This window comes from Monopterus albus, unplaced genomic scaffold (assembly GCF_001952655.1).
Source record: "Monopterus albus unplaced genomic scaffold, M_albus_1.0 scaffold65.1, whole genome shotgun sequence".
Taxonomy (NCBI): Eukaryota; Metazoa; Chordata; class Actinopteri; order Synbranchiformes; family Synbranchidae; genus Monopterus; species Monopterus albus.
This window is the reverse complement of record NW_018127945.1, coordinates 904,437-925,887: the sequence shown is the minus strand read 5'-3', so window position 1 is coordinate 925,887 and position 21,451 is coordinate 904,437. Positions and strand designations below refer to the sequence as shown.

At 41.7% G+C, this 21,451-nt stretch overlaps 1 protein-coding gene across 1 annotated transcript in view; it reads left to right on the top strand.

The window, feature by feature from the left end:
* The window catches only part of spon1b (spondin 1b), a 166,239-nt gene that overhangs the window by 126,969 nt on the left and 17,819 nt on the right, over positions 1-21,451 (top strand). Inside the window, exons 7-11 of the mRNA XM_020604298.1 lie at positions 5,002-5,066; positions 8,801-9,002; positions 15,330-15,470; positions 15,897-15,972; positions 19,008-19,190. Of these exons, the coding sequence (XP_020459954.1) occupies positions 5,002-5,066; positions 8,801-9,002; positions 15,330-15,470; positions 15,897-15,972; positions 19,008-19,190 (667 nt within the window). The remainder of the gene's footprint in view (positions 1-5,001; positions 5,067-8,800; positions 9,003-15,329; positions 15,471-15,896; positions 15,973-19,007; positions 19,191-21,451) is intronic.

The following is a 21,451-nucleotide window of genomic DNA, read 5'->3' as shown; positions in this document are numbered from 1 at the left end:
AGAGGAGCCTTGGTGAGAGAGGTACAGAAGAACCCAAAGATGACTGTGGCTGAGCTCCAGAGATGCAGCCGAGAGATGGGAGGAAGTTGTAGAAAGTCAACCATCACTGCAGCCCTCCACCAGTCGGGGCTTTATGGCAGAGTGGCCCGACGGGAGCCTCTCCTCAGTGCAAGACACATGAAAGTCTGCATGGAGTTTGCTAAAAAACACCTGAAGGACTCCAAGATGGTGAGAAATACGATTCTCTGGTCTGATGAGACCAAGATAGAACTTTTTGGCCTTAATTCTAAGCGGTATGTGTGGAGAAAACCAGGCACTGCTCATCACCTGTCCAATACAGTCCCAACAGTGAAGCATGGTGGTGGCAGCATCCTGCTATGGGGGTGTTTTTCAGCTGCAGGGACAGGACGACTGGTTGCAATGGAGGGAAGGGTGAATGCGGCCAAGTACAGGGATATCCTGGACGAAAACCTTCTCCAGAGTGCTCAGGACCTCAGACTGGGCCGAAGGTTCACCTTCCAACAAGACAATGACCCTAAGCACACAGCTAAAATAATGAAGGAGTGGCTTTACAACAACTCTGTGACTGTTCTTGAATGGCCCAGCCAGAGCCCTGACTTAAACCCAATTGAGCATCTCTGGAGAGACCTGAAAATGGCTGTCCACCAACGTTTACCATCCAACCTGACAGAACTGGAGGGGATCTGCAAGGAGGAATGGCAGAGGATCCCCAAATGCAGGTGTGAAAAACTTGTTGCATCATTCCCAAAAAGACTCATGGCTGTATTAGCTCAAAAGGGTGCTTCTACTAAATACTGAGCAAAGGGTCTGAACACTTATGACCATGTGATATTTCAGTTTTTCCTTTTAAATAAAAATGCAAAAAGGTAAAAAATTCTGTGTTTTTCTGTCAATATGGGGTGCTGTGTGTACATTAATGAGGAAAAAATGAACTTAGCAGATTTTAGCATATGGCTGCAATATAACAAAGACAAAGACAACAGACAAACAGATAAATATAGTCGGATTAATGGTAAACATGGTTTGGAGGTTCATGTTTGTACTTCCACAAGTCCAGGATTAGAAAAACACAATATTATAAAAAAATAGCAAGAACAAAAATAGGGATGAACAACCAGCCCCCCAGGCTAAAGTCCCTTGCAGCAGAGGTCAGTGTAAACAAAAACTAAACCCCCACTACCTCAGTATCCCTTCATCTGACACAAACATACAGGCCCCCGCCCCCAGTCTCTAGGCCCAGTAGTCAATCCATCCCAGCACGCACCAACTCCCAGCAACAGCACCCAGCTCCAGTAGCAAGACACCCCCAAAGTCAACCAACTGGTCAACCACAAGCAGGTGACCATGAACAATGTCTCATCTTCCAATTATTTCCACCTCATGTCCTAAGAAAATATCCTGACACCATCTGCACTGCTTTCCCCTACTGAGACAAGACTTTTCCTTTTCGCCAAAAATTAATTACATCATTAATAACATCATTAGTTTCTAACCTCAGTTCTTGATATATCAAAGTCTGTATTCATTAAATGTTTTATTATTTTGGTGTCTACAAATACTTGATTTGACCTCTCAAGCACCTTTGACCTGGATGACAATTTTAAAGGAAGCTCAAGAAAAATGGTTTTATGTTTTGTTTTGTTAAGAGGAGCTAGTTCCTTTCTTACTGACCTGAGATGGGATCTCTAGCTGGGGTTCAAACATCGTGGAGGCTGAGAGCTCAGCTGTGGGGAAGAAGAGGCTTTCTTTTTTCTTTGACAGAGCAGATTCTGCTACATGATGTGGGAGGGATGGGAGTACTGCTGGCCTGCTGATGACATGGAGAGGAGGGGGTCAGAGCTCAGGTTCTCACTGATGCTCTGTCTTTGATTACACTAATCATCATAATCGAACAATATAAACACTACTGCTGCAGATAAATCGTAATCTCCCTCAATGGAGCTCTTCTCACCTGACTTGTCAGCAGGTGGAGTTGCCAGCTGTGGCTCCGCTGCAGGCTGTGCTCTAGGCTGTAGACCCCAAAGGGCCACGGGGAGCTGGTATATCACTGTCGCTACCCTACCCTCTCCTCTTCTCATCCCTGTCTCACTTTGTACACCCATGCTTTACAATTTTGTCTTCCTCTTTTCTGCTGTTCCCCAGCTTCCTTTCCTCTCTCCACCTCCCTTTATTTCTGTTTGTTCTTTTTGCTAGTAAAACTTTCATGAAAGTGCAACCTGCATTTAACCATTGGTGAATTGCAGTCATTTTGTTCCATTAAGATAATTACTATAAACAAACATAACCATTATAGGAGGACCTGCATCTCCTGCTGGCCTCCAAGAAAACTGTTGTACTACACTGTGCCGGCTGAGGAATAGAATGATTTTCTTTTGCCCTAAACTGAAACAAAAGCATTGAAAGGTGAATGATGGAGAAAGTTGCTATCAACATGTTTATCCAAAAGGTTGGGAAATGTGTAATTACTGCCTTCCTTGCATTTGAGCAAACATGATCAGTGGAGTATTTAGTTGTATCTAAATGTGATTGGAGTAGATAGTATTCTCACCATAAAAAAATTGCTAATTACTAAACTAAACTCCCTAAAATACCTTCTGACATGCATGCCAACATTACTCAATTTTTTGTGGCTGGAGTGATACTGAATTTCTCTTACTGGACCTCATTAATTGGAGTGATGACCATCTCTCCCTCAGCCAGAGCATCGTTCCCACCTGCTTTAAGACCACAACCATCGTCCCCCTTCCCAAGAAGAGCCCGGTCACCTGCCTGAACGACTACAGGCCAGTGGCAGTCACCCCAGTCATTATGAAGTGTGCTGGCCCACATTCAGAGGAGTATACTGGGCACCCTGGACCCCCTGCAGTATGCCTACCGGCCCAACAGGGCCACCTCAGATGCCATCGCGGCTGCCCTCCACTATTCCCTTTCTCACCTGGAAAATGGAGACTCCTACATCAGGATACTCTTCATTGACTACAGCTCCTCCTTCAACACAGCTGTCCCCCACAAACTCACCCACAACCTGTCCACACTAGGTCTGCACCCCACCCTCTGTGACTGGCTCCTGGACTTTCTGACTGGCAGGCCCCAGACTGTCAGGATTGGCAACAGGACTTCACCAGAATTGTTACAAACACTGACACCCCACAGGGATGTGTCCTCAGTCCCATCCTCTACACCCTGTTCACTCACGACTGATGATACTGTCCATCCTGAGGCTGTAGGTGCAGTCTTTGTGTCCGAGTAGAGTCTGGGCTGGGTGCCGTGGATCCGGTTACAGGGGGGAGTTGGGACATCGAGGTCTGTCGTCTTCCCTGTCAACCTGCCTGGGCGAATGGTGTTGAATGCAGAACTGTAATCCAGGAAGAGCATCCTAGCATACGTACTGCTGTTGTCCAGGTGTTTCAGAGTATGGAATAAAGCCAGAGCTGTCACATCATTCACCGATCTGTTGGGGCGGTAGGCAAACTGGAGCGGGTCTACAGTGTGGCCCGGGATCATGTGGTTAATGTGTGTGAGGACCAGTTTCTCTAAGCACTTTATGGCGACTGATGTGAGCACCACTGGCCTGAAGTGATTCAAGGTGGATGTGTCTGATGTCTTAGGGAATGGTATGATGATGGATTTTTTGAAATGCAAGGAACTACTGCTTGTGTTAAAGACAGGTTGAAGACGTTGAGCCTGTGGGGATCAACTAGCTAGTTGATCCCCACAGGCTCTCAACACTCTGAGGGGGACACCATCTAGTTCCGCCACCTTATGGGAGGTTTACCTGTTTCAGGGCCTTCGAGACCTGTGTGTGTGTGTCACCTGAAAAGTAGTGTCCCCTGGTTCACAGGGGGATTTTGAGGGGGTGTCTGTGTTCATCCTGTCAAACCTCGCATAGAAGTTGTTGAGGCTGTCCGGGAGGGTGGTGTCCTGGGGGGCTGTGTTTGTTGATTTGTTCCTGTAGTTTGTGACTGCCTGGATTCCCTGCCACATACTCTGCATGTTGTTATTCATATAGTAGCTCTCCAGTTACTATATGACCTAAAACTGTGCATGAACATCTAACTTCTAACTGAAGCTGCATTTGACCTTCTTTCACCCTCACATTCCATCATACTGGCTACTGCTCTGGTTCTGTTATCTACTCATATTGCAAGACACCTTTTCAGCTTGACTATAAATGTTGTCACATTTTAATATCACAAAATCTTGTGGCACGAGATCTCATTACACCCCTACTGACTTGTAAACTTGTTTTTATCCACACACCTACACATGCAGATGCCCACCCAACCACTCACCGACACACATACTATCACACACTTGTTTTCTCTACACTGCCCAGGGAAGAAAGGAGGCTTTAACAGTGATTGTGGAACATCAGTCAACCAAAAAAAGAATCTTTTTGGCATATCCCAAACTGAGGTTCCTGAGTGTACAAGTGTGTGTGTCTTTAAAAGAGAAAGAGACAAAATGATGGAGAAGTGGAGAAAATGCAATAAAGGCTCTTATTAAACCAGAGAGGGGGTACATTTGGACTTTTCAATCTAGACCTAATCAACTACTGTGCCACACTAAATTTATCATGTGTCTTCCTGCTTTTTGGCTAAATGATTACATCAGATGCATTATGATAGGCAATGTGTTGTGCAGTCCACAAGGTGGTTGTAAAGCTACAGAGAGACTATAGAGAATGCTGGGTGCTGTACAGGCTGAGATTCCCCACTAGAAAGACAGATGGCTATTATAAAACAGCACAGGGCCAGTTTGTCCTGATAAGAGACATGTTTTGTCCAGGCTCTTAAGCCTTTAAAAATTGAATACATTTTGTTGTTCTTAGATGAGAATACTCACCCTCAGTCATGTCACTTTGTCAGTGTTGGCCTTTTCTGTGACACTGTTTCTTTTTCTCCCTTTATATTCATCAGTTTAGTGACAAATTGCTTCTTCCATCTATCCCTCACTCTTTCTGTCTTTTTCATTCCACAGGGAGATGAAGTCCTGACTGTCATTAAAACAAAGGCTCAGTGGCCAGCGTGGCAGCCGCTCAACCTGTAAGTAGTGCTCAGTGTCAGTTTCATCAAAAAGGAGAAGGCACTTCTGTGAAAGATATGACTGAAAATTACAATGAGAAAAGGCTGTGAAGCAACAGTGTTAGAGTAAAGCTGAAAATAAAAAGTTTGTTTTTTCCAGCTGTGACAGTGCCGCTGACATTAGTGTTCTCTGGGTTATGTAAATGGTGGCACTGGCAATCTGATTGGTTAAATATCTGGGTGGACAGGCACAGATATTGATAATTTCAGTTAGTTCCACTGGTTGCATAGAGAGTTAACTAGTTTGTTAGCCGTTGTGTATTCCCTCCATAGATTTTTTTTGTCAGGATCGCCGTGTCAAGCTACCGATAAAGTCGAGGGTGAACTCAATTATATAGCCAGACGAGGATAAGTAAAACGCTGTCTCTTTAATAAGTGCACTGGTCAGACACAAATGATAACACAAGGCCGGATACTTACAGTACTTAATACAGTCCAGGGTCAGAGCCAGCAAACTTACACAGCCGAGGGATCCACAAACGAGAGGTCAGAGAGGAGAGTCCGATAGTCGATACACAGAAACACAAGCAGAATCAGAGGGGTTAGGCAGTACTCAGTGGTCACAAGGTAATCCGTGGTCAGAGCTGGAATAACAGGTACAGAAAAAACACTGGAATGTCTGAACAGGAGTTAGAACAATCTGGCAGCTTCTTGGTGTGGGGAAGCTGCCTATAAAGAAAGTCTCGGCTTTTCCTGTTTAGGGGTTGCCACAGCAAATTGTCACACTGACTACTCGCATGCTGACATTTGGCATGTGTTTTACACTGGATGCCCTTCCTCATGCAACCCTGACTTGAACGCGGGCCACAGCGGCAAGAGCACGGCGCCTTAACCACTAGCCTACCAGGGACAGTGTGGAGAAGCTGCCTATATGCTGTTGTAAACAGGTGTATGTAATGAGAGGCTGGTGAAACCAATGTGGGTGATGAGCTAAAGTTCCTGGGAGTCAGGGTGAGCTGGGGACAGGAAGTAGTGTCAAAATAAAAGCAGGAGACCAGAAGCAATGGGACAGAATTGTGACTTTTTTTTACCTACATACTGTATACTACTCCATGTCACAAAGTGATGTGGTTACATGCCTCCTTGTTGTAACCTTTACCAGTCGGTCACCACATCTGGACCTGTGACAAGAAGACAGCTAATGCTAACTAGAGCTCCTTGTTTTAGTCTAAGAGCTACATGAAAGGAAAGTCTAACTATTAGCAAGCTTAGGTAACTAGCTTCCACTAACAGCACAGTTGGTCATCTAAAATGCTCACTGTTGCAAAGTGACACACTAACAGTAGAGTACATAACTAACACTGTGTGGAAGAATGAAAGCAATAGTTTGGGTGTTTTCAATTTGAGCAACATGACCCATTGTTTCTTTCATTCACGTTGTTTCTTTAGCTCATCCCAGCAGTGTGAATGTGAGGATGAGGCTCTACAAAACAGTGTCAATCTGAGGAGAATGCAGCTCATGACACACAGCATCACACCTGTCAAATGTGTAGAATAAAAGAAAACACCTGGCACCCAGTGGCTGCTGCTTTAACATGTAATACATGACACTGGAGTGTGACTGATCAAAATAAGGCAAACAGACAGAACAGAATGGAGGGGAGGGAGCAATAGAAACAGATATAACTATTCTGAATAACATCTACAGCCTTAATAGTTTCTGAAAAACCACTGGTACAGTAAGTCTGATGTCCTTTTCTTTCTTTAATGTGGCTGAGGGATCACATGCTTCTCTATAGGTTCAGTTTTATAAAATATTTTGGCCTGGTGCTCACCCATAAAACAAGGCTGTTTTCTGTTCATGAAAAGTTGATACTTTAAAAGCCCACAAACCAATATACCATTTCTTCTGTTAAGCTGCCCGAGCATTCCTCCAAACCATAATTATTTTCTACTTTATGTAAAGCATAACACAATCTGCTAGGCTTGAAGTAAACAAAGATATAAAAGCTCTTGTTCAGTGATCTGCATATTGCAATATATTACAAATACTACATTAAGATAATATAGGATATATGGAGAAATCAACAGAAAGAGAAAAGATATTTTATTTCTTTGTTACAAAAATCCCTGTCCTTGACATGAATCACTATGCCTACATCTTCATCATAGACAGTATCAAATGCTTAATAATCTTGTATTATACAGAAAAGGAACTGAAGCAGAAAATGAAAAAAAGTTTTACTTCTGACCCAAACAATAAACTGTAAACTATCATGACAATTCAGATACTGATATTGTATTAAATAAACTTATTCTTAATTGTTTTATGTCTTCCTTTATATGCCTTTTAAAAGCCAGGTTGACTTGTCTGAATTGTTGCATGCTGTGATATCCTGTACAGTCTTTTAAATTAGAAAGCAATTAGAACACACACACATGGCCATGAACACACACACACACACCCACACACACACACACCCACACCCACACACACACTAATGTATTGTATCTTTCACCAAACATCTGTTAATTATTCCTCTTAGCATTGTCTGTCATGTGCAATATGTTGTGCCACTATTATTTTTACTAATGAGAACCTTCATACACACCCACTCATAAACCAACACTTTGACTATGAAGTATTAGCTTATTTTGCTCAATTTTAAATGCTGAGTTGTCAAGTTGTCCTTAAAGGGTTGTGTTTACACTGTATTTCTTGGACAGGATGTAATAATTAATACCACAGACATTTCATTGGAAAGAAACTTCAAATTATCATATTATTATATTCAAAATGCAAAGAGATTATGCTATAATGAGCTATCTTCTATTCTGCCATTAATTGGATATTTCAGAGCTTCAGTTATCCTACAATTAGCAGAGTGTGACTCAGGTCAGAGGACATAACATTATAACTGGCCAATTTTCAAGTAATTCATTAAGAATTGATTTTGTAGATTGCTGAGATTATGTTACAAACATACTTAGGGATGCCTCTTTAAAACAAATATAGTAGGCCCTATATCTGGGGTGCCCACACTTTTTCGCCTTGCAAGCTACTTTTCAAATGACCAAGTCAAAATGATCGACCTATACTAAAAATACTACACACAGAATATATGTATGAATGAGTGTCGTAGTTTTTATGAACAGTCTGAAAGTGCCACTCCACATTTCCTTCAGAATAGTGATGGTAGATTGGTAGATCAAGCAAACGCATTTCGAATATAACGTCATGAAAACAAAGTCCTCCTCCCATTCCACGGGGAATGTTTTCGGTACGTTTTCGGTTTCTTACTTGATTTGGCTCTCCCACTCATTTTATACCCTTTAGTAGAAATTAATTCGAAGGCTGACAAGGTAGTTTGCTCACTGGAGTTTTGCAGTAGCTTGTTCAGTTGACTGTGCATGTTTGGTGACTTGTGTGTCAGAAAAGACAAGATCTCAGACTGGCTGACCTGCATGTCAATCAAGTAGCAAATGCCATAGGGAGGCTGGATGATAGGCTATATTTGAATAATTGTCACTTTCTGCTTTTCCCGTTAGGGGTCGCCATAGCGAATCGTCACACTGACCATTTGCATGTTAACATTTGGGACGTGTTTTACGGATACATCTAATTTATTTTTGAATGGCACGCGATTTACCAACACTACCTTTGTGATTGACATATTGGGCACCCCTACCCTATATGTTCTTTCTTTTTCTATTTTTGGCTTATTTTTCATTGCCTTCTCCACCACCATTTCTAGGCGAGCAGCTCCATCGGCTGAGTTTTCTGTGGATCGGACTCGTCACCTGATGTCCTTCCTCACCATGCTTGGGCCCAGTCCGGACTGGAACGTGGGGCTTTCAGGGGAGGATCTCTGCACCAAGGATTGTGGCTGGGTGCAGAGGGTGGTGACAGACCTCATTCCCTGGGATGCAGGCACTGATAGTGGTATCACATATGAGGTAATTATCTGAATTTATCAAATATGTGGCAGAAACATGGGCAGTTTGTTGTCTAGTAGAGGCACTGCGCTTATGTCACACTTTTCTAGAGCTGTTGCCATGAAGGGGGACCATGGAGAAATTATAGCATAATAAGCTATGAGAAACACCAAAAAGTCTAGAGTTCGTGGCCATAGGTCACATAATTTTCAGCAGCTCTACCACAGAATGTGTAGCAAAAGCAGCACGTTAGCAGCATGTCTGTAAATGTGAAGCACAAGAGGCGTGCCTGTGTAGACAGCAGAATGATTTGAACACAAGCATCTTTGTACTGCCAATATGTACTTGAGATGGACAACTGAAAAAGATTGCAAGCCAGTGGCCATTTATGGTTAATGAAACCCCTTCACACCCAGAAAGAGAGTGTAATAGTATCTTTTCACCAACAGGGACCTTCCTTCACCAAGTACGTAATAAGTATAAGTATAAAGTATAAGGATAGAGAATGCTTATGAACTTGATGGTTTTGAGGACAGCTAAGAAGGTCCACACTGCTCTTGGGTACTGGCAGACCCCAACAAGAATAGAATGAAAAAGATGGGAGGGTAATGAAAAGCCAAAGCAGACGTGGTTTCAGAGGGTTTAAATATTATGAAAATGAAAGAGGTGTAGCTCAGGTCCGGTCCATTTGTGCCATTACACAATTAAATAAGTAATTTAAAAAAATAAAGTGAAAGTGAAGTGACATGGTCTGGTATTTCTAAGCAGACATATCTATAGTCTTTAATAAAGATATTTGTAACTAATGGTACCAAGCATTAGCAAGGATCCAGCTTAATACTAACATTAAACATTAGTCATCTTATGTGCTGTTAACGATTAGCTTGTGAATCAAGCAACAATACCATGACAAGCTCCATTTTCCTGCAGTAGGAGGCAGTAGTAAACATGTGTCTAAACCATTGAGTCTATATAAAAACTGGACAAACCCACTGTTTGCCTATGAAGAGCTGTTTTGAAGTCTGGCCATATGTGAACCTTTTGAAATTTCATGGTTTTCTGCATTAAATTGTCATAAAATGTGATCTGAACTTCATCCAAGTCAAGAGTACTAACAAAAAATAACGTGCCTCACATAAGCATATTCTTCTTGTGTGGAGCAAACTCAAAAGGTTTGAGTGGTTTTTATCAGTCAAAGTAGCTCTAGTCCACGCCTCCAAACTAATTTTCTTAACAAGACTCCAGGTATGCTAACACCGGACTCCAATTAGCTTTTTTGAGGTCATTAATTCAAGGGTTCACATACTTGTTCCACTAGCACTATGAGGTTTTTATGGTTGTTCTCAATAAAGACATGAAAGATCAGACTTTTTTTGTGTTGTTATATTAGGCACATTCGTCAGCACTCTTGACTTAGATGAAGATCAGATCACATTTTATGACAAATTAATGCAGAAAATCATGAAATTCCAGAAGGTTCACATACTTTTTCTCGCCACTGTATATATATATATATATACAATATATAAAATTCCACACTTGCCCCACTTTGGGGTGGTCTTGTATTCCTTCCTTCAAGCTCGGGTCCTCTACCAGGGGCCTGGGAGCTTGAGGGTCCTGCGCAGTATCTTAGCTGTTCCTAGGACTGCACTCTTCTGGACAGAGATTTCAGATGTTGTTCCTGGGATCTGTTGAAGCCACTCTCCCAGTCTGGGGGTCACAGGCCCCAATGTTCCTATTACCACAGGGACCACTTGTGCCTTCACCTTCCACATCTTTTCTAGCTCTTCTTCCAGCCCTTGGTATTCCTCGAGCTTCTCGTGTTCCTTCTCCCTGATGTTGCTATTGTTTGGGATTACTACATCTATCACTATGGCCTGCTTCTTCTATTTCTCCTCCACTACTACACTATATTGCCAAAAGTATTCACTCACCCATCCAAATCATTGAATTCAGGTGTTCTAATCACTTCCATGGTTACAGGTGTATATAATCAAGCACCTAGTCATGCAGACCCTTTCTACAAATATTTTTGAGAAAGAATGAATCGCTCGCAGGATGCCACCTGTGCAATAAGTCCAGTCGTGACATTTACTCACTACTAAATATTCCACAGTCAACTGTTAGTGGTATTATAACAAAGTGGAAGTGACTGGGAATGACAGAATCTCAGCCATGAAGTGGTAGGCCACATAAAATCACAGAGCGTGGTCAGCAGATGCTGAGATGCATAGCGCACAAAGTTCACCAACTTTCTGCAGAGTCCATAGCTACAGACCTCCAAACTTCATGTGGCCTCAGACTAGCTCAAGAACAGTGTGCAGAGAGCGTCATGGAATGAGATTCCATGGTCGAGCAGCTGCATCCAAGCCTTACATCACTAAGTGCAATGCAAAGTGTCAGATGCAGTGGTGTAAAGTACGCCACCACTGGACTCTAGAGCAGTGGAGACATGTTCTCTGGAATGACGAATCACGCTTCTCTGTCTGGCAATCCCATGGACCAGTCTGGGTTTGGCAGTTGCCAGGAGAACGGTACTTGTCTGACTGCATTGCGCTAAGTGTAAAGTTTGGTGGAGGGGGGATTATGATGTGGGGCCATTTCTCAGGAGCTGGGCTTGGCCCCTTAGTTCCAGTGAAAGGAACTCTTAATGCCTCAGCATATCAAGACATTTTGGACAATTTCATGCTCCCAACTTTGTGGGAACAGTTTGGGGATAGCCCCTGCCTGTTCCAACATGACTGTGCACCAGTGCACAAAGCAAGGTCCATAAAGACATGGATGAGTGAGTTTGGTGTGGAAGAACTTGACTGGCCTGCACAGAGTCCTGACCTCAACCCGATAGAACACCTTTGGGATGAATTGGAGTGGAGACTGCGATCCAGGCCTTCTCGTCCAACATCACTGTCTGACCTCATAAATGCGCTTCTGGAAGAATGGTCAACAATTCCCATTAACACACTCCTAAGCCTTGTAGACAGCCTTCCCAGAAGAGCAGAAGCTGTTATAGCTGCAAAGGGTGGGCCAACATCATATTAAACCCTATGGATTAAGAATTGGTTGTTACTCAAGTTCATGTGCATGTGGAGTCAGGTGGGCGAATACTTTTGGCAATATAGTGCAAGTCCGTTTGGTTGGCCATTACCAGTTTGTCAGTTAGTATCTGAAAGTCCCACAGGATCGTAGCTTGGTCATTCTCAACCACCTTTGGAGGTGTATCCCATTTTGACTTTGGGACTTCCCACCTGTAGTCCTGCCTGGTATGGTAGAGTCCCTGCCTCTTATAATGTAAATGGGTTGGGGTTAGATGTTAAACTTAACCCTAGTGCAACTTCTGGAACATGTTGAAAACTTCCAGCTGCAGGTGATATTATGCAAATCTTGGTTGCAATCCACCATGTTGTCTGCAGCCAGGTCTCACCCCTGAAAAGGCTGCTGAGGGTGTGGTAGTGGATACCTGAATTTCGCTCAGGATCAATAATCTATCTATCTATCTATCCATCTATCTATTTGTGTATGAGACACTTGTATTACCAACAAGTATTCTCCATGCCATATTTAAATGTGCAGTGATATAGTGGAACTGTTAGAGATAGAGCTGTTTTATTAGTGACAGGTGACAGTTAAAGTAAATTCCATATTGTTAGATGGTTTATAGCTCACTGGCTGTGGACAATAAGCAGCATTTATATTAAATTACGACATTACAGCATACTGTACTTCCATGTTTTCTACATTCTTGCAACGAAAGGTGCTCATCCATATTCACCCACTGTTTGGATATTAGTGCTTTAATTATACAGTAGGTTACAAGCTTGTGATTAGTATGGAGTTTGTGTTGCTCAGGGGAGGTAGTAAATACCTTCCAAAAATCTCACTTCCATAAAACCAGACCTCTTTCAATTCAGCTACTCCTATTTTTTAAATGTAGAAGTGGCTGTTCTGAAATTGTCTTTACCCTTTTATTAAACAAGCTTTTATTTGGTCTCCTTAGCTCTCTGACCCACACTGCCACTGACGTTATTTGCTTTTTATCAAGTGTAGGTATTAAAAATTCTATTTAAATTAGCCAGAGGTACCGCTTCACAATTGTATGTCTCCACCAACCAGTCAAATCCATGGAAATAGGACAGATGTGAGGTCACTGACCTTGACCTTTGACCACCAAAATCTAGTGAGTTCCTCCTTGGATCCAACTCAACACTTGTGCCAAATGTGAAGAAATTGCATCATGGTGTTCATGGCATTCCACGCTCACAAGATTGGGCCGATGTGCATATGGTTGGACAACCCGAATACATAATGCCTCCAGTTGCAGCTATTGCCAGTGCAGAGGCATAAAATGGATGTGATCATAGAGACACTAATTAAGGTAGTTAGTATTGTACTGATCATTTTTTGTTTTCTCAACAGAGAGAGGTAACGTGACTGAGATTTTTTTCACGCATTGAATGTAATGCAGAATGTAGCATAGTGTGTAACTCCGTACTGCCTTAACATTGGTCCTGGAGGAGCTTTTAAACTACTGTTTCCAAGCTTATGATATGATTCCACTCATACTTTCAAAGGTGTTCCCCTGTACATTTTTCAAGGTTTCCCACCAGATAATTTATTCATTCTTAAGTATAGCAGACATTAAATTGCTGCCACCTACAGACAGAAATAGGGAATTACTTGTCTTCGGGACAATTGAAGATGCTTGTTTTTGTACTATATGAAGAAAACATTCATAGTTTCTTTTTCTTTGCAGACAAAATTGCACTTTGTAATTGTGTCTGACAATCTGTTCTCACACATGACTGTTTCAACCAAAAGGTCAAAGAATAGAACTTGAAGCAACCTTGCAAACTACAAAGAAAACGCTGCCGACATTATTGTTACAGCACTGAAGAAGAGGCTGTACTGTAACTTATATCCCGTCTAATATGCTTATGTCTTCCTTTTGACTTATTTTGCACTGCTGCAATTTAATCAAAATTTGGTCTGAAACATGAAACAACAAAGTTGAATTAACCTGAAAGAACAAATGAAATGATTCATTTTATCATGTTTTTTTCTTCTTTATTCTTAGAGGTTTTTTTAAGCTCTTACAGTACTGTAAGGGACACACTAGCTCTCACACTCACTTGGAAACAATGCACACACTTGTTAAAGGGTTGTTTAAATGGATATAAATGATGATCAAACAGAAAAGCCCTGAACCAGATGGCTGACGGGAGAAACTATAGGTGACTCTTTGAGAGCCTTCGCACCTCACCACCCCACCATTTGTGTTCACAATGGGGTATAAAATGAATGCAGCTACTGAAGTGTTATTACTTTTTATTAATTCTACTTTGTGTTGTTCCTTTTATAAAAGCCTGTTTTACAGACATACATGCATGACTGTATATGTGTTACTGGATTACTATTCTTGTCCCACAGATAGTTTCCATACACAAAATGTTTAACTTCAATCACTCTAAGTATTCCTCAGTGGAAGACTCAGAATCTTTCCCTCAGGCATATACCCAAAACACAAGAACAGATGTTTCCCTCTAGGACTAACCATTTCACTACACAGATGCACAATGCAAATGTGGCAGGGTGGAAATAGTTCCCCTTCACATCCTGACCTGATCTTCAACAATAGCCTCTTATTTGCGCACGTTCATTTTCCCTGGCTGTTAAAGAGCCATCAGAGCATATTCAATTTTAGAGTCACATTGAGATCTTAGAAACAAAAAAAACTGAAAGACCATTGTGGAGCTAAGAGATTCTGCTCGTATAGTTACACTAGTTTCCTTTTTTTTGCCACCTTGGGGCAGCGTGATAAAGTGTAATCACAGCACCGACATGTTATTGCTTTACTATCTAGAACTATACAGTGAATATGTTAGTAAACAGTGGCTTTTCCACACATCAAGGAGACATAGAGCAACATTCATCTGAAGTTGTATCCACTTAATTAATCAAAGTCCAGTATTCACTTTAGCTGTGTTTTGGTCTCACCTAACTCAAGTACAGATTTTTGGGGGCTTTGTAGGAGCTAAATGCTCTGATATTTTCACCAGCTAGTTGATAAACTTTGTCTGTCTGTCCTGTTGCTCTGGGCAGGTAGTGTAAACCTGGTTTAAAAAGTTTGTTTGCCAAAGGTAGTTTCCTTTCATGTGCATGTAGTGAAGTTGCAGGGGGTAAAAACTGATACAAGCAGCTGAAAGATAATAAAAATGCCCCAGCAGAGCCAGGCAGTAATTTTCTTTGTGTTCATCACTGCAAGTGACACCTGTCACATTGTAACATTATCATTTGCTCCATCGTTGTTGACTTATATTCCTCACTTTTCCCCCTTATTTTACTCTCTTTCAGTCGCCAAACAAGCCCACCATCCCTCAAGAGAAGATCCGACCACTGACTAGTCTGGACCACCCCCAAAGCCCTTTTTATGACCCAGAGGGAGGGGCCATTACACCTGTGGCTAGGGTTTTGGTGGAACGTATTGCTAGGAAGGTACAATGTAGATTGTAAGAGTGTGTGTGCATGTACGTCTGGTCAGTAACTGTAGTCAGAACTGTTTTGTACACTCAGCCACTTACACCTGCAAGGCAGGTAACACATGACAGACTTTATGGTAGGGTTCTTACTAGCTGGGCTGCACACACTGTACACATTGTTCTGGTTTGAAAACCACAGTCCACATTAGTAGCCTGGCTGCCTTTATCAGGTATGTGACCCTTGGCCTGAGAGTCTCCCTGTTATCACACCAGCAAAGTTCCATACCTGCATGATATGGTGACAACTGGTTGAAAATTTGAGGAAGAACTGGCAACTTTAAATTTTGAGTTAGAATTTTTTAAGGACTAAGTAGAAGCAGTATTTGTAAGGTAGAAAACAAAATTTCCTACCTAAAGGCTGCCCTTTTCCTTTTATGTGCAGGGAGAACAGTGCAATGTGGTCCCAGACACCATAGACGACATTGTAGCTGATATTGGACAAGAGGAGAAAGAGGAGGGTACAGTACATGCACTGCCACACACACACACACACACACACACACACACACACACCCTTTCTTGATTGCATCCTTTCAGAGGAAAGACTCCAAACAAGATACAATAGATTAACCTAAAGGGTTTGATGAAACATCAACATATTATTGAAAACCTCTCATTACATGATATTGCATTCCTTTATGTTCTTTGAACTTAACCATTTATTCAGTTCATTGTGTTTTATAAACATACACTTCAAGCCATGTAGCTCACAGGCTGAGCAGACACTCTCTGCTCAGTGTCTATTCATTGTCTTATGATGCTCAAGGACACACATATAGCTCATTACAGAGACAACTGGCTTAAGCTGAGCATCAGATTTGAGGTCAGAATATACTGTACATCTGGCTTAGCCTTGTCTCCGCTGTGCTGTGGGGCCGTCACTACTATGGAGCAACTCACCTGCATCTATGAAGCATACTTTATATTCTGTTATGCATTTCAGATCTTGTCACTTGGGACAATGGCATTTTAGCAGTGCTGCATATCAAATCTGTTTGTGGCCGCCACTGGAGTGTTGTAATAAATAACCACAACAAGAGAAGGAACAAGTACATTTTGTTTCTATGTACATCTCTTTCTATTTCATTTTCTTTTTTTCATCTTTTCACAAAAAGCTGCAGCACAAGTTTGTTTAATTTGTCACCCACTGCTCGACTGCCAGTACCAGAATTCACAGTTCCACGCCTCTCTAGCCGAGTGAGACAGAGACAGCATTTCTGATATTTCCCCAAAAACATCTTTTTTTCCTCTTTAATATTACAAAGCTAAAATACACTTCAAAACAAAGTCACATGCTTTTTCACTGTAGATAAGGTAGAAAAAAATGAGTGCTTAAAATGTGATTTCAGTTAAGTTAGGTAAGGAATATGGTGTTCAATACATGCTGACTTTAAACATGAGACAGAGTGTGTTGGTTTTTTTCATTAGTTAAATTCTACAAAGTGCAATACTGAAAAGAGAGAGGCATACTACAAAACTATCCAATGACTTTACCAGTGACCCAGTGTAAATTACTTCTCACATCAATGGCTGTGCACTGGTTATACCATAACCCTTAGTTAGGAAAAATGTTTTTTCATTATTTGGGGGAATTTTTATTGGGGAAAATATTCATTAACTTCATTGATATACTGTAGTGTCATCAAAATAACTTCACACATTAATAGCCATACAACACTTAGTTTGGAAAAAAAGTGCTTTTGTATTATTTTGGTGAATTTTTATTGTGAAAAATATTAATTAACTTCACTGGTAGACAGTTGTCTCACCAGTTTCACTGATCATTATTGACAAACTAGAAACCCCATGAAATTGAATTATTTTGTGTCAGAATGCAGGGCAAAATGTAACACAGACTTTTCATGTGGTTGCACAAGGTCAACCAGCGTGTCCACAGTCACACCACAGTTGCTAGTCATGGTCTCCTGCACAAATTCAGAAAAATCTGTCTGTGTTTTGAGGAAATATGTGCCGAAGACAGTTTTCAGAGTGCAAAAGTAGTTTTTTTCATCACAGGTATTTTTCAGTTAGTGAGGTATATGTGTAAATCACAAATCTAACCTTACATTACTTCAATCACCATCCTGTTGCCTACAATGCTGCACTGTTTTTTAAATTATTTCACAAAATTCAAAATGTTTAGGTTGTACCTTGTGACCCCTAGTTATATGAACAATTTACAATGAGATTCAACTGTCCTACACTAGCCTACACGTTTATGTCATACAACGGTATCTAGTGGCTATCCATCGTCAAAGCCTCTTCATTAGTAGACGTAATGAAATGCTAATCTGTTTTTTGTTTTTAAGTCTATCACATCAACAAAATGAGCTCCAGTATTGCTCATCCTTACCTTCATCAGAGGTGGAATAGGTCACACAGGCAGAAGATTCACACTGCAGGGAATTACAAAAATTATGTGCCTGTGTGGATGATTATTTTCTGAAGTTCCTTTGGGCATAATAGCCTCTTGTGAGCTATTAAATGCATAACTCTACATAGAGACATCACACACAGGCCTACACTATACTACAAGGTAAAATTCCCAGTCAAAAAAAGTGATCATGTCGCTTATATATTTGTTACAGTGAAGCTCTGGTTACTTAATAATAAGCTAATTCCTGTGAATATTACACATAACACAGGCCATCAGTCATCACCGCTGAACTGAGAGTTAATATCTGCCATAAACAATAATTCCTATGAGAAATATGAATAGTTTTACACCTTCTGTTGGAGCGAGCACAGTGGTCACTGTCTGTGCATGCACACAGTAAAAACAAATTCAGAAATCAAACAAAAACAAAATAAGACTTTTTGGTTTTATTTTTTATTTGATTTCCCACTTTATTATGAAAACAAAATAAATATGCAGCTCTGCCGCATAGCAGGTAAGTAGCTTACTTACGGCGGAGGACAAAGGAGCAGGGTACAGCACATGCAGTGGCGATGAGAACTCAAAAACAATGAAATACTCAGAGCAGGTAAAAATAGAAAACACACCGGGAAACATGGAGGAAATTCGGAGCGTGTCAGCGTAAACAGTAGAGAAGTCCGGTAGAAAGGTCAGGAGCTGGGCGAAGATCAGGGTGTGCAAGTCAGGACGTGTAACCGGCAATAAACCAGCAGGGAATCAGTTGGACAAGATATTCACAAATCACGCTCTTCTCTTTCTCTTGAACTCCATTCCTTTCTTTACTCACTTACTGTAGATGTCACTCTGTAGCCTTTTGTGGTCCACTGCCTCTGGTAATCACCTTTGGATGCATGTTAAATAATCAGCCCAGTCCCCTATTCCTCAGCCGTCCTCTATCTAACAAATGAGTTCAGCTGCTTTAGAAGAATGACATACTGTAGAAAAATTAGTTTTGTAAAAGCAAATATAACCGCTAATGATGATGTGATCCAAGTCAGTCACTGAATTTGCAGAAAAATTTATTGAATTTGCCTTCTTCTTCTTCATGCTTGTCATGCCTCCATCTCTCTCTCTTAGACGACACCCCAGAGACATGTATCTATTCAGGCTGGTCTCCCTGGTCAGCGTGTAGCAGCGCTACATGTGAAAAAGGCCGCAGGATGAGGCAGAGGATGCTGAAGGCCCAGTTGGACCTTAGCGTGCCGTGTCCCCACACCCAAGATTTTCAGCCCTGCATGGGCCCGGGATGCAGTATGGAGGGTAAGCACACACAAACACACAGAAGTAAAGTACAATGGTCTAAAAGTATGAAAGGTTAGTTTAGATAGTGGGGGACCACAGTTTGTAATTCCTGCAACCTACAGAAGAAGTATAAATAAGGTAACACATTCAATTAATCAATCATAATCTTTTTTGCCAGGTATAATATACCGTATAAGTACAAGGAATTTGACTCCAGTTCAGTGTATGTACAAAACAAGAGTATGGTATGTACAGTGATTATGCCTATAAGATATTACACTGAGGGTTGTTGTTTTGTTATACATTCATTGGTTAACTGTTCATCAGTGTAATAGTCAGGGGAGGAAATTGTCCTTGTGCCTGGTTGTCTTGGCGCACAGTGATCTGTAGCTCTGTCCAGAGGGGGGGAGTTCAAACAGTTTGTGTCCAGGGTGTGAGGGGTCTGCAGAAATCTTCTGTGCTCTCCTTTTGACCTGTCAGGTGTACAGGTCCTCCATGGAGGGCAGGTTCACACCGATGATCTTTTCTGCAGGTCTGACTGTCTGCTGGAGTCTGTTCCTGTCCTTGTTGGTTGCTGAGCCAAACCAGACAGAGATGGAAGTGTAGAGAACAGACTCAGTGATTCCTCTGTAGAACTGTATCAGCAGCTCCTGGGGCAGGCTGAACTTCCTGAACTGGCACAGGAAGTACATCCTCTGCTGTGCCTTCTTGGTGATGGTGCTGATGTTGGATGTCCACTTCAGGTCCTGGGAAATAGTGGAGCCCAGGAACTTGTAGGACTTTACTGCTGATACAGTGCTACAATGATCTTGGAGGCTTAGTTTGTGCTGTTGTTGAACTGTACTGCATTATTTCTATTATGCGGTCTAGCCTCACTGATTTAAATGGACAAAATTATAGAAACACCTACCGGTATTACACACCACAAACTACAGTTGAATCAGTACCTCTTTAAAACCGTTTCTCAGTGTCCAGCACTTTAATAAAGAAGCCTATTTCTTTCTGTTTTCAGAAATAATGTAGATTTACCAAACTCTCACATTGATTTTTTGTAACTCATAAAAAAATTTTGAGCCGAAAACACAACATTTCCACACATACATCTCTTGTCTTATGAATACCACACGTTTGCTTTTCCTAAACTGTCTTTTCTTTTACCATTAAGCAGCAACAGAAAACACTTCCCTTTGCATTCTAGTTTTCTCACAACATGCATCAAAACTAGGTATCAGATCTTATTTAATGCAACCCAGATAAACTATGACTGGACTTTAAATCTTCTTCTTCTTCTTCTTCTTTCGGCCGATCCCATTAGGGGTCGCCACAGCGAATCATCTGTTTCCACCTAACTCTATCCTCGGCATCCTCTACTCTCACCCCAATTAACTTCATGTCCTCTTTTAGCACATCCATATATCTCCTCTTTGGCCTTCCTCTTGACCTCTTGCCTGGCAGCTCCATCTCCAACATCCTTCTACCAATATAACCACTATCCCTCCACTGCACATGTCCAAACCATCTCAATCTGGCCTCTCTGACCTTGTCCCCAAAACAGCCGACCTGAGCTGTCCCTCTGATGTGCTCATTCCTAATCCTGTCCATCCTGGTCACTCCTAAAGAGAACCTCAACATCCTCATCTCTGCTACCTCCATCTCTGCCTCTTGTCTTTTCCTCACTGCTACAGTCTCTAACCCATACAGCATAGCTGGTCTCACTACTGTCTTGTACACCTTTCCTTGGATTCTTGCTGACACTCTTCTGTCACACAACACTCCTGACACCTTTCTCCACCCACTCCAACACGCCTGCACTCGCCTCTTCACCTCTTTCCTACACTCCCCATCACACTGGACTGTTGACCTAATCCTAATAAACATGAAATGTGATTAAACAATGTGAATATAAACTATCATGCTGGACTTAGTCCTCTACAAACCTCTCCAAAAGTTTTGCTTTGCTTTTCAAGCATCTGTATTTTTTTTTTCAGCAGCAGAAATGGCTGAGAAGAGGAAGGGGAAGGGGGCGGAGCCTCCGTCCTCCATCACGTCTCAAAAGCCAATGAGCTCCTGCAGTGAGCTGTCAGTCAGGTAAAGCTACACCCTGTCAACAAGCAGCGGCAAAGCCATAAACAAAGGGGACAAACACACTGTAAAAGGTTTTTAGCACAGTATTAAAACTTTGTCACATTGTCACGTGTTACACTGAAACATCTTATTGTGTGTATAGGATAATACATTTTGGTATTTATATTCCTGATTGTACATGTTGGCACTGTATT